Raw genomic sequence first — 13,751 nt, 5'->3', positions numbered from 1 at the left:
AGAGAGGGCTGGCCCCCAGAGAGGGCGGGGAGATGACACAGTTGTTCCCCAGCCCTGGCTGGCGGGCAGCATGGTTCACTCCAGCATGGGGGCTCCAGGTAAGAGATTGATGCCTTCAGGTGGATGGGAGGACACCCTGCACATTTGGGGCCGCTCTCCCGACCACCCTTGCAGACCCTCTCTGCACCTCCTCTTCAGCTGTCCTCCTTGGTGTTGGGTCCTGTGCCTCAGGAACGCCCCTTTCTAGCCTCCCCTGGTCTCTCTCCCTCCTTAGCTTTCTTTGCTGCTGTTTTGCAGTGGGGGCACCCCGGAGCTTTCAGTCTGTCTTCCCCGCTGAGGAGACCAAAGACAGGAGGGAGTAAGGTGTTGGTTGCTGGACTTGGTGTGGGGGACCAGTGGGCTGGGCAACTTGTGTGAAGCTGCAACACGGTTGGAAGGCCAAGCTCTTGCATTCTCCTCTGAGCTGGTGTGTGTGTGTGTGTGTGTGTGTGTGTGTGGGTTGGTATTCTGAGTCCTGCATTTATCACTCTTGGCTGGCTTGTGTATAAGTCAGTGTTGGGGAGCCGCTATGCGTGGCTTTCCAAGTATGGGCCTTGGCAATGATTTCTGGCCTCACTTCATTGATCTCAGTGGTTCTTTCCTCACGAAAGTCTTCCTGGCCTCCCCAGTGAAAAATGGCACGAATCCCGTCCCTCTGTGGCCTCATCCCCCGCTTTGACTTTCTCCATGCCTGTTTGTGAACTACTACGTACTGGCCCCAGGTGAGCACTGTGCAGGCACCGTACCAGGTGATTTGTGCGTGGTGACTCATTTCGTAGAAGGTGGCCGTCTCCGTCCAGACTGAGCACACCTCAGGGGTGTTCTGGGAACCCTGAGGGAAGATAAGTGACGCCTAGCACAGTGCTGGCTGGGGCATGACAAGAATCACTACTTCACAGTTGCTTGGCGCTGAGTGTGTGTCAAGTCCCTGGGTGACCACAGCCATGAGTCTTGGCTTGGTGTGTGTCCCTTCTGTGTATGTCAGTATGTAGAGGCATCGCTGAGCCCTTTCAGTAACTTCTGCCTCCTGGGCAGTTTTCTATGTTGGATGTTGGTACTGGAAATACAACAGGGCTAGGCAGCTTCAGATCTATCCTGCTGCAGCTCCAGAATCAGTGGGAAAGACAGGCCTGTGGTGGTCAGGACTAGGATGGGGAAAGTCAGGGATGCTAGAGCCCAAAAGGTATCCAATTCAGCTATCATGGTGGCAGGGAGGGGCTTCCTGGAGGAGGTGTCTGAGCTAGGATATAAATGATGAAAGGTAGGAAGATTACAGATTGCCATATCACCAAGGTGACTACGGGGATGTATACATGTATACCTGTTCAGTGTCTATATACGAGGTCCAGACCGTCTATGCACGTATCGTGACCGTTTCACTACTGACTGGTCCTTGCTGGAGGTCAAGCAAGAACTTGTAGGTCCTGGACAAAACGTTAGACCCTTTACTGGGGATTTCTGAAGGGTGGGAAAAAAAAAAAGAGTCCTACCCAGGAACTGTTATGGTTTTCACCATGTAACATCAACAAGAATCAATACATCTCGAGGATGTGATTAATACATTGTGTGGCCTTGGGCGGATCACTCACCGCCTGGTCTCAGGCTCTCCGTCTGTGTCTCAGGGGTCTGCTTGGTTATCTCTCAGACGATCTGAGTCTGGCCATGAGTGCATGCGTGTCAGATGTGTCTGTGCTCGTGTGTGTGTGTGTGCCATTCTGGATATGAGGACCACGCGTGTGTACATGTATCTGGATGGGCTTTTTTTTGTACACCAGCCTGTGGCATCACATCTAAGCGTGTGTCTCCCTGTAGGTCTTGTGTGTGTGGGTGTGCATGATACATGTGTCAAGTCTGTGTGGAGGTCATAGGTCAACCTCAGGATGTCAGTCCCTTACCACAGGCTAGCTGGCTGGCTAGCTCCTAGGCAGTTTTTACCTGGTCTCGTCTTGCCATCAGAGCACTGGGGCTACAGGACAAGCCTTACTGAACCTGGATTTTTGAAAACAGGGTGCTAGGGACTTGAACTTAGGCCCTCTTGTTTGCATGGCAGGTGTTTTGCCCACTGAGCCATTTCCCCCGGTTCCTCTATCTACACACTTAAGGAAGGGCTGCTTTGGCATCTCAGGATGTGATAGACAAGACCAAGCCCTGAAACCTGTGCCGTATGTAAGGCGCCCGGGCCACTACTAGAAAATACGGTGCCCGTCGGCAGTGGCAGATGGCTTGCGGCTTGCTTTGGATAGCATTGACTCTCGTCCACCGGGGTCTCTCATGCATTCATTTGTTCCAAACACACATTCCTTCCAGACTGAGGCCGTGAAGGGTGGTACCTCTGATGTGCACTGCTCTCTGGGATCTGTACACACCCACGTCGGGGAGAAGAGGTTGTCCTTGCTGGATGTGGCCACGCTGTGCGCCAACCCTCTTGTTGTGTCTGCTATCTGAATCTCCACCCTCCTGACAGGACAGAAGCGTTCAGTCCCTTGAGGTTACCTGGGACAGCTGTAGGGGTGGAAGGTGTGAGATGCCACTCCTGGGGAGGCAGGGGCTGGGCCAGCTGGGCCTACAGAGGTTCCCGGCAGCGCCCAACCCTGCCCACGGGGGCTCCCAGGCCACAGACTTGATGAAGGCTGTGGAGGCAGAGGACCCAGGGGACAGGCCAGGTGGGTGAGGGGCAGTCCTCGGGCTCTCTATATTTAGCCCCATTTTCGGTAACTACTAACGAGAAGCTAGCCTAAGTCTGCTAAAAACTGGCTGGGGGAAACGCAGAAGAGAAGTGAAAGTCAGAGAGGGAGGGCTAGGGAGGGCAGAAGGGACCTAGGGTCCCAGGCCTGGGCCATTTGGGCCAAGTGAGGGTGAACTCAGCGCTTGGAGAGCCTGGGGGTGGGTCTGGTCTGAGGGTGGCAGAATTTAAGGGACAAGGCAGCTCCAAGAGAGCCTGGTACATTTCCTTGCCAGTTCCTGCGAAAAGTCACACATGACCTGGGACGACAGGGAGGAGCAGCCATAAAGAGCCACATAACTTTTCCGTGTGATTGAGGCTTCAGGGGGTGCCAGGGTTCTGGAGCTCACTGAAATCGCTTGGGGACGGGGGTTTAAAATCTCAGTGCCAGGACTGTAGCGGGGTGGGGGGGAGTGTGGTTCAGTGGTAGAGCCCTCACTGAAAATGCACAGGTCCTAGGTTCTGGCCTGACAGCACACAGACACATACATGGACATGTATATATTAAAAATAAATCTGGGCTGGGCAGTGGTAGCGCATACCTTCAATCCCAGTACTTGGGAGGTCGAGGTAGGAGAATCTCCAAGTTGGAGGCCAGCCTGGTCTACAGAGCAAGTTTCAGGACAGACAGGGCTACACAGAGAGAAACCCTGTCTGGAAAAACAAACAAACAAACAAAAACAAAACAAAAATCTGGAAGCCCAGGTCACCTATGCGCCTCTGAAACCAAAGTCTGAGCGGTAGGTAATGGCAGCAAATGTCTGGAGAGCGAGGGCGGTGATAAGGGCTCCCCTGCCTGGACTGGGGCTGAGGCAGAGCCTTCGGTGGCTGATGTCCCGATCCCCGACCCTGGGCGTCATTTGGTGAAAATGGAGCTCTAACCACGTGTTGGTTCATGCTCGTTTATTGGCCGTTGGCAGGTTGATACAAGAGGAATGTCGAATTTGAGGCCAGCCTGGTCTACATAGTGAGTTTCAGGACAGCCAGGGCTACACATAGAAACCCTGTCTCAACTCCCACATCCACCCCTCCCAGCAAAGTCCCCCAAACTAGCAAGAAGACCTGAAACAGTGCACAGGCCGTAATCCAAGCTACCTGGGTGGCTAAGGCAAAAGGATTGGAAGTTCAAGGCCAGCCTGGACCAATTATCGAGACCCTGTCTCGAAATAAAAAGTGAGAATCAGGGCCGGGGTGCAGCTTAGTTGTCAGGGTGCTTGCCTAGCGTGGGTTTGAACCCCAGCACCGCATAAACTGGGCATTGGTGCCTGCCCAGAATGCAAAGCAGAGGCGGGAACCTGGAGTCCAAGGTTATCCTTTGAGTGTAGTGAGTTTTGAGGCCAGCCTTTGCTGCATGAGACCCTGCTCCAAAAAGGGGGAAGCCTGTGACTATAGCCCAGCGATAAAGCACCTGCCTAGCGTGGCTGAGGGCTTCAGTTGAATCGGTCCATCTGTCAGTGGAGCTCTGTTTACCCTCCATGGGAATAACTTGGCCCTTTTCTTGCCAGGTGTGGAGTGCTGGGTCATGGTATGAAATTTTAGGAAGAATAAGTAAGGCAAATGGAATCGTGGTGTTTTCCCTCAGACTACATTCCGTCCCTAGCTACCATCCCCTCAAAGGGCAGGGGCAGGGTCACTTCCTTAGGTGGACAGGGTATGATGGGGGCATAGTGGCCCGACAGGAGAGAGATGGTGACCTCGGCAGAGGGCCAGGGAGAGCCGTACAGTCCAGGTGATGCTGATGGAGCCTGAAAGAGAAACTGGAGGTCCTGGGAGAGGAGGGGAGGGGAGGGAGGAGCAGAGGGAAAGGTCTGGAGGATGGGTTCGGGGCCTGGGGTCACCATCAGCTATGATGACCCCAAGATAAAACCAGACCTGCTTTGGGGGTGTTCCCAGGCTAATGAGAGAGACACATGGGGACCAGAAGGCTGCAGCCTCTGTCTGGTGATGGAAGATGGCCATGCAGAGTACAGGGAACTGGAGTACAGACAACAGGGAAAGAACCCCGGCTCCCAACCAGGACCATCAGGATGGTGGCTTCATAGAGGACACCTGTGCTGGATCCCGAAGCACGAATATGGATGGCAGGCAGACAGAGAGGGGGGTCATTGTTCCAGGCAGAGGGACCCATGTACATCGAGACCTCAGGGGAGGACTATGGGGAGGAGGGACAGGGACCTGGAAGAAAGAGTTAAGTCCATGGAGCAAGGACCCACAGCAGACAGGACCTGCTCTGAGCTGGTGGCAGTCAGAGCAGATGGCCCGGTCAATGGGAGAGGGGCCTGGACGAAATGACACAGTCCTGGGACTCAGTGCAGCCCTCGGGGAGGAACCATGTGGTGCTTGGATCGCTATAAGAAAGTGTCACAGAGTAGGCAGCTGAAGGGACACTGATATATATGTTCTCCTTAATTCTAGAGGCTAGAGATCCAAGATGGGGTTCTGGGGGCTGGGTCGGGAATCCATCCAAGGCCAGTGTCTGTGGCTTGCAGGTGACTGTGTTCTCCTAGTGGCTCCGTGTGGTCTTCCCTCTGTGTGTGTCTCTGTCCCCTCTCCCCCCTTTTCAACTCTCAGGGATCCTCCTGACTTGGCTTTCTTGGTGCTGAGGTTCCAGGCCACATTCCTCCTCTTATGAATGACAGCGATTGGCTTAGATAAAGGCTTTGCTTTACCTTATGCATTTCATTTAATACCCTACTTTTCAAATCAGGTGTGGTGTACACCTGTAGTCCCACAGCTGGGTGAGATTGTGCCCGAGGATTGTGAATTTGAAGCCTTCTGGGGTTAGTGAGTCCCTGTCTCAAAAAAAAAAAATTAACTTGGTTGGAGATGTATTCAGTGGATAGAGTGCTTGTCTAGCAGGCATGAAGCCCTGGGTTCCATCCTCAGCCCCTCCTAATGTCTGTGGGTGCAGATAATCCCAGCTCTCGGGAGATGGTGGGAGCAGGGGGATCAGAAGTTAAAAGTCATCCTTGTCTACATATTGAGTTCAAAGTTAGCCTGGGCTACAGGACACCCTGACTCAAGGAAAAAAAAATTAGGGGCAGCAAGATGGCAGAGAGGCATGCCTGATGCCTGAGTTCCTTCCCTGGAACTCACACATGGGAGGAAAGAAGCAACTCCTGTGAACACACTCACCTGCTGTAGCCCGTATGTGTACAGCATATGTGAATAGAATTAAATATTTTGAAATGAAAATAGTTTTTAAAAAGATTCTGTCTCAAAACAAAAACAAAAACAAAAACAAAAACAAAAACAAAAACAAACAAGCAAAAAAAAACCCTTTGGCCAGGTGGTGGTGCACGCCTTTAATCCCAGCACTCGGGAGGCAGAGGCAGGTGGATCTCTGTGAGTTCGAGGCCAGCCTGGTCTCCAGAGCGAGTTCCAGGACAGCCAGGGCTGCACAATGAAACACTGTCTCAAAATAAATAAATAAGAGAGAGAGAGAGAGAGAGAGGAGAAGGGGGGGGGGGGAGGAGAGGAGGAGGAGGAGGAGGAGGAGGAGGAGGAGGAGGAGGAGGAGGAGAACTCCCATCTCCAAATACAGTTGCTTTCAGAGTAGACCAGACATGTAATGTGGCCCTGGGACAGGGACTAACCTCACAGCAGAGGGCAGGGGTGTGTGTGGAGCTGTGGGGTGGTGGGGTCAGAGGCTGCTCCGTCTATGGGTGATAGAGTCATTTGGCAGGTGGGAGTCCCAGAGCCTGCCGACTGTGGCCCATCAGGTGGATTCCTTAAGCAGGGAGAGATGCTCTCTGCAGTGTTGAACAACCGTGGGGAGCTGGATGCATGGTGGGGGGGCGGGGTGGAGAGAAGTGGACAGCGGTGGCCACACCCTGAAGGCCAGGCTAGGTGGCCTGGATATTTCTTGACGAGGAGCTAGACGGAAGGCTGCTGTCTCAGGGATGCTACGAGGGGTAGGATTCTGGACCCAGGGAGGGTTAGATGCTGCCTGGAGAAGGGCTGAGGTGGGTGAGTTATGAGTCACTTTAGTCATTGCCCGACTCTTGCTTCGTCTCCGTATCTCGGTGCGTCTCTCATCATTCAGTGCCTGAACACGGGGCCTGGGCTTCTAGAGGGTCCTGAGCACCTATGCCCCTCTCCAGCTCTCCCCTGCCCTCTTCAGTCCTCCCCAGCCCTCCCCTCTTCAGCCCTCCTTTACCCTCCCCAGTCCCCTGCTCGCTATCCCTTCCAGCCTATGCCTTCATAGAAACACTCAGTGGCTTGTTTTTAGCTTCTGTTACATGTGCGCATGTGTGCCAACACACACACACACACACACACACACACACACACACACACACACACATATATGCCCCTGTTTGTGAAGGCCAGAGATCAAACTTAAGTGTCACTCCTCACTCAGGGTGAGTCCTCCTTGTTTTTCACTTTTATTTGGGGGAGGCGGGCGTTTCGAGACAGGGTTTCTCTGTGGCTTTGGAGGCTGTCCTGGAACTAGCTCTTGTAGACCAGGCTGGACTCAGGCTTAGTGGTGAGAACGGAACATTTATCCCGAGCCATCCCGCCAACCCTTCAACTTACTTTTCCAAGCCGGGGTCTCTCACTGGAACCTGGGGCTTGTGGATTAGACTGGGCTGACTGACCAGTTAGCCCTAGGGTGCCCCCGCCCCGTCCTCACAGTGCTGGAATTAAAAACACGTGCCTGACTTTTTACATGGGTGCTGAGGACTGAACTTGGCCTTCATGTGTGCACAGAGAGCATTTTACTGACCCGGTAGTCTCTCAGGTCACTTATTTTTGGGGGGTGGTAATAATCTCACCAATGGCATGCACACAAAAGGCAAGCACCATCCCACTGAGAGGCCAGCCCAGGCTCTGACCTTTCTGTGCTTTGTTGAAATATGATGTCCAAGCCGGGCATTGGTGGCACACGCCTTTAATCCCAGCACTTGGGAGGCAGAGCCAGGCGGATTTCTGTGAGTTCAAGACCAGCCTGGTCTACAAGAGCTAGTTCTAGGAGAGCCTCCAAAGCCAGAGAGAAACATTGTCTCGGAAAAAACAAAAACAAAAACAAAACAAAACAAAAAAAAAAACAAAACAAAAAGAAAAGAAAAGAAAGAAAAAGAAATATGATGTCCAAACTAGGCATGGTGTGGTTCACCCCAGCCATCCCAGCACCCCAGAAGCTGAGACAGGAGGATTGCTGTGAGCCTGAGACAAGCTTGGACTGGAGAAGTTCTGCTTCAAAACAAACAAACGAGAGACTGAGGGTGTAGCTCAGTTGGCGGAGAGCTTGCCTCGTGCAGAGTCCTGGGTTCCATGCTCAGCGCCACATGAACACGGTGTGGTGGTGCACACTGCAATCCCAAGGCTTCTGAGCTGGGAGCAGGATGATCGGAAGTTCAAAGTTGTCTTCAGCTACATAGAGAGTTCAAGGCCAGTCTAGGCTGCGTGAGGCACCATCTGCAAACAAAACAAAACAAGGTGGATCTCTGTGAGTCTGAAGCGGACTGAGTTCTAGGACAGCCAAGGCTACACAGAGAAACCTTGTTTTGAAAAAACAAAGCCAACCTGTGACAGAGTTAAGTGCTTGGATTTTAAGCAGCCAGCTTGGTGAGCTCTGAGATACGAAGACCCTGCTGGCTCCCTCAGGTCTTTCCTGGTAAGTGCTCCTCAGAGGTGCTTCCCCGGGAGACTCTGGTGACCTGAGCACGGGGTCTGAGCGCCTCGGGCTCAACCTGTGGTCTCTACCCCTTTGGGGAGTTGAATGACCCTTTCCAAGTGGTCACTCACATACCAGATATCCTGAATATCAAATATTTACATTATGATTCATGTAACAGTAGCAAAACTACAGTTATGAAGTTGCAACAAAATAACTTTATGGTTGGGGGTCTGTCTCCACAGTATAAGGAACTGTATTAAAGGGTTGCAGCATTAGGAAGGTTGAGATCCACTACCCTAGGGAGAGGGGGCCTAAGCAGTTGGTTTGGTTTGTATTTTTGTGAGGGTTTTTTTTGGGGGGGGGCAGAGTGAGACAGGATTTCTTTGTGTTGCCTTAGCTGGCCTGGAACTAACTCTGTAGATAAGGTTGGTCTCAAACTCAGATCCATCTGCCTCTACCTGTGTTACCATCTGTAACCCCAGTTCTGGGTGCTCTGATGCCTCTCCTGGGCTCTTTGAGTTCCTACACACACACACACACACACACACACACACACACACACACACACACACACACGGTTTTTGAGACAGGGTTTCTCTATGTAACAGCTCTGGCTGGTCTGGGACTCACTCTGTAGACCAAGGCTGGCCTCAAACTCACAGATAATCCATCTGCCTCTACTCCCCGGACACTGGGATTAAAGGCGTGTACCACTGCTGCCTGGCTTGTTTTTGTGAGTTTCTAAAAAATTATTTATGCCGGGCAGTGGTGACACATGCCTTTAATCCCAGCGCCCAGGAGGCAGAAGCAGACAGATCTCTGTGAGTTCAAGGCCAGCCTGGTCAACAGAGCTAGTTACAAGACAGCTAGGGCTACACAGAGAAACCCTGTCTGGAAAAACAACAACAACAAAATTATTTGTTACTACTGAAACACGTGCTCTAAGGTGTGTGTGGACAGAGGACAACTTTCAGGAGTCCCCCTTTCCTTTCACAATGGGTTCCGGGTATTGATCTCAGGTTGCTGTGGCAAGTCCTTTTTATGCAATGAGCCTTCACCTCAGCTCCAGTGACTGGTTTGAGGCAGGATCTCTGGTAGTCCAGGCTGGTTGCAGACCTACTGTGTAGCTAAAGGTGATCTTGAGTTCCTGATCCTCCTGCCTGGACCTCTCAAACCCTGCGGTTACCAGCCTTTGTCACCATGACCAGACGAGTTTGCTACGTTCTAAGATCTGAGTATTACATTAACAGCTGTATGTTTGCATCTGTGTTTTGTTGATTATTACGTGATGCGTGTGCTCAAAGATGATCCGTAGTCCGTAAGGCTAAGATTTCTTTATTCAGATAAACAGCAGCCCAAACACAAGCCAGAGAGTGCCCAGAGGTCGCAAGCTAGCGAGGCCAGAGAGAAGGGCTATCCACGTGTGCACAGTCCCTTAAGAATTGTCCCTGCATCGGCGGATCTCTGTGAGTTCGAGGACAGCCTGGTCTCCAGAGTGAATGTCAGGATAGGCTCCAAAGCTACACAGAGAAACCCTGTCTCAAAAACCAAAAACAAAACAAAACAATTGTCCCTGCATCTGACCTCCCCTGTCCACACCCTCACGGGCGTGGCCATGCACACCTGTATGGGCTACTAGGAGATGGGGCTACAGTGTCATCCCTACAATGTTTGGCCACCCTCACTCAGCCAGCAAGACTCAGTGGTGTGTCTGAAGCCTGACTTTGTTTTCACTGGTGTGGTGTACTTCACTGGGGACATACCACACTTTGGTTATCCTATCCACTGATAGGCTCTTGAGTTTTTTCCAATTTGCAGCCACAGTGCAAAGTCTGGACACTGGGGCCTGGGCCTTCCATGGCAAGTTATTCTCTTTCCTGTGTGTGTGTGTGTGTGTGTGTTTGTGGTTTTGCTGGGAATGGATCCTAGGGCCCTGTGCATGCTAGAAGAACCCTCTGCCACTGAGATACATGCTCAGAGTTTGTTCTGTTCATTGGCTACGCAGAAGTTGAGGTCCTGGGTCACAGCAAGTGGCTGTCTCCCCAGCTGTCCCTAGAGCGCTTGTATTATTTACACATGCACAATGCCCAACTTGACTTTTTTTTTTTTTTAGTTATGTATACGGGGAGGGGGCAGTATGCGCTCAGGCTTGCAGGCTTTAGATCTCCTGGAGTTGGAGTTACAGGCAGTTGTGAGCTGCCAGATGGAGGTGCTGGGAACTGAACTCCAGTCCTCTGTAAGAACAGTACTTGCAGGACAGGCTCCAAAGCTACACAGAGAAACCCTGTTTCGAAAAAACCAAAAAACAAAAAACAAACAAACAAACAAAAAACAGTACTTGCTCTTTTTTTTTCTTTTTGGTTTTTCTTTCTTTCTTTCTTTCTTTCTTTCTTTCTTTCTTTTGGATAGATATTTCTTTTTTTTTCTTTTCAGATTGTTTTACATGCCAATCCCAGATCCCTTCTCCCTCCCATCCTCCCCTACCACCCCACCCCCAACTAAATCTTTTTGGTTTTTCAAAACAGGCTTTCTCTTTTTTTTTTTTGGTTTTTTGGGACAGGGTTTCCCTGTGGCTTTGGAGGCTGTCCTGGAACTCGCTCTTGTAGACCAGGCTGGTCTCGAACTCACAGTGATCCACCTGCCTCTGCCTCCCCAGTGCTGGGATTAAAGGCGTGCGCCACCACCGCCCGGCTCAGTACTTGCTCTTAACCTCTGAGCCATCTCCTGCCCCCCTCAGACCAGCTTTGAATTAGGAATCTCCAACAGGAGTGGGTTATCTTTCACCTCATCCTCAATTGCAAAATTCCTAGACTCCTACTGTTTTCCTTCGTGCAGAGTTCCTTCTGCCACCATATGAGGTGAGGAGCATGCTGGAGTTGGGTGCCTTCTTTGATAGGGCAGGATTTCGTGATTCTGGTGGGGCTTTTGGGTAATCGAGGAGGGGTGTCGTGAGTAAAGTCTTGAGACCATTGAGAGTCGAGGTCGTGTGCGAAGGACTTGGAGTATGGCTTGAACATCTTGGGTATGGGTTGAGGTCAGGGAACTCAGAACAGGTGGGGCTGAAACCCAGCTCCGGCCCAGGCCCCGGGCAGGGCAGGAGTTGGTGCCATGATGAACACAGGCTTCGGACTGTTGATGAGGCCGAGGACTGTTATCCTAGAGAGGTACAGGTTGGAAGCAGGGGCCTGGATCTAGGAGCACCAGGGTGCAATCAGGATACCCACGGCTGCTGGGGTAGCAGCTTTGGTTTGGTGGGAAAGCCCTGGGAGCCTCAGCGTCCTCCATGTGAAATCTTTAGTGTCAGTGGCTTGTGTGTCCTGCTTGGCTCTGTGCTGGGTGGTGGCAGTCATGCACCTTTGATGACAGGTGTCAGCACTGGGAGGACTTTTGTGTCCCTGCCCACTTCCCTTGGGTTCTGGAAACTATAGAATGTGCGTAGATTTGAGAAGGCAGCTGGGATTCGGGGTTGTGGGAGCCATAAAGTCTAGGGTTGCTTTGAAGACCAGGGTCAGGGTAGAGGTGGATGGTGTTGGGCTTGGAGAGGCGTAGGGTGGGGCTGCCAGGCTTGTGACATCATGCAAGACGGAGGAAGCCTGGTGGGAGACACAGGGACAGGGAAAGTGGTGGCTCAGAGGATGACTGAATCACACCCTGATATCTGACAGCTCTCTGCTTGGGCGTTCCGGCAAGCCCATCACATCTCACTTGCCCTACTCAGAGTGGAAAACATGTCTCACCCGACACCCGGTACGGCAGGACTAGAGCTTCAGCCACCGGCCAGGGGATGCACTAGCTCCTTTATGGAACGGCTCAGCTCCTCCCAGACAGCTGATGCCTTCTTGTAACCATATTCCACCCCGCCCCAGGGCCTCGCCGTAGGTGACACCTCCTGTACCACTGTTTGGAGGTGCCCCTCTCTTGTCCTTCCAGGGGAAGGCAGAGGCCCAGAGCCCTTTGAAAGATACTCTCAAGTCTCAGGGGTAGGAGTGGGGTTTGGAAAGACTGGGGGGGGGTGGGCGTTGGCAGAAGGAGGACCTCTGAGCCCTCCAGGCTTCCTCTCCCTTCCCTCCGTTTTCACTCCTTCTCTGTTCCCAGAAATAAGAATGTCTAAGCCCCTGGAGGCCGAGAAGCAGAGTCTGGACTCCCCATCAGAGCACACAGGTGAGTGGGGGCGGGCCGAGGTAGGGAAGCGGGCAGGTGGGGACGGGAGCAGTGTGTAGGAACAGCTGGCAACATGCCCTTTCTCTCCCTTTACAGACACCGAAAGAAATGGACCCGACATTAACCACCAGGTCAGGATGGCCCAGACTCACTAGAGGGTGGGAAGGGAAGGGCAGAAATGTCAGTCCAGAACTTCTCACGACACCATCCTCATCTCCTTGCCCCAACTCTCTCTTCACAGAACCCCCAGAATAAGGCTTCCCCATTCTCTGTGTCCCCAACTGGCCCCAGCACCAAGGTAAGAACCCTCAAGACCGTCCCGGGAAGGGGGTGGTACGTGGGACGAAGGACATCTTCAGCTTGTCTGCCATGGACCCAGATCCTGCAAGAGGACCTGGTGACAAAGTTCCTCCTGCCCCTTCTCACCCTTGGGTTCCCGCCCCAGGCTTGTGTGACTCACCCAGTCTCCTTCCCCTTCCCTAGGGGGTGGGGGTGGCCAGGGAAATCCCCCCCAGAGCCCCAGGGCGATAACAACAGGAAGCCAAGGCTCCTCCCCCATCCCGACTTCCCTGGCCAAAGGGGCCTGAAGCACCCCTGTACCCCATCAGAGAGAGACAGAGACAGAGATACAGAGAGAGAGAGAGAGAGAGAGAGAGAGAGAGAGAGAGAGAGAGAGAGAGAGAGAGAGAGAGAGCGAGCAGGGAACAGGTTGAGAGAAGGTGGCAGACCCGGTAAGGCAGTCGTGGGATGAAGGAGAGGGTGATGGAGAAGAGAGGCTCTTAGGCTCTGTGTGACTTAGGGAGCTTCTGGGGCCCAGGTTCTGTTTAGCCTGATGGTGGTGAGGGCCACAGGACAGGTTCAGACACCTAAAAGGAGAAGCAAGATTGTGGGGGCATGGACAGAGCCCTGACCCGGGTGGCTGAAGGACGAGGTTCAGCTTTGCTCTGTGACCATGGGAAAGTCACTTCCCCTCTCTGGGCTTCTTAGTTTCCCCTTCTCTAGCACTGGGGGAGGGGAGCGCCGTCAGACTACAGATTGGGTGGCCTCTGAGGTCCTTTCCATGTCTGCTCTGTCCCCAGTGCTGGGAGGACAAGATGCTTTGTGAGCAAGCGTCTTTTGGACTCTGCACTTGGACGGAGGGCTGGGGTCAGAAACACACCCCACCCTCACCCCCACAACTCTTGAGCTGACCTTAGGCTTAGTGTG

General features: G+C 52.7%; 1 protein-coding gene across 13 annotated transcripts in view; it reads left to right on the top strand.

Annotated features, from left to right (window-relative positions):
• Pou2f2 (POU class 2 homeobox 2) overlaps nucleotides 1–13,751 on the top strand; it is a 90,121-nt gene that overhangs the window by 48,608 nt on the left and 27,762 nt on the right. For 10 of the 13 annotated variants that reach the window (XR_004771217.1, XM_027430347.2, XM_027430346.2 and 7 more), the window contains exons 1-4: nucleotides 21–98; nucleotides 12,480–12,545; nucleotides 12,642–12,676; nucleotides 12,787–12,843. Coding sequence is in view for 12 of the 13 variants with exons in the window: in XM_027430347.2 (XP_027286148.1) it covers nucleotides 71–98; nucleotides 12,480–12,545; nucleotides 12,642–12,676; nucleotides 12,787–12,843 (186 nt within the window). In the remaining variant the exon portion in view is untranslated. The other 3 variants (XM_035449345.1, XM_035449343.1, XM_035449344.1) reach the window with 3 other exon arrangements.

Source organism: Cricetulus griseus, chromosome 9 (assembly GCF_003668045.3).
Source record: "Cricetulus griseus strain 17A/GY chromosome 9, alternate assembly CriGri-PICRH-1.0, whole genome shotgun sequence".
Lineage (NCBI taxonomy): Eukaryota > Metazoa > Chordata > Mammalia > Rodentia > Cricetidae > Cricetulus > Cricetulus griseus.
The sequence above is the reverse complement of the archived record's forward strand: the minus strand, read 5'-3'. Positions and strand labels throughout refer to the sequence as shown.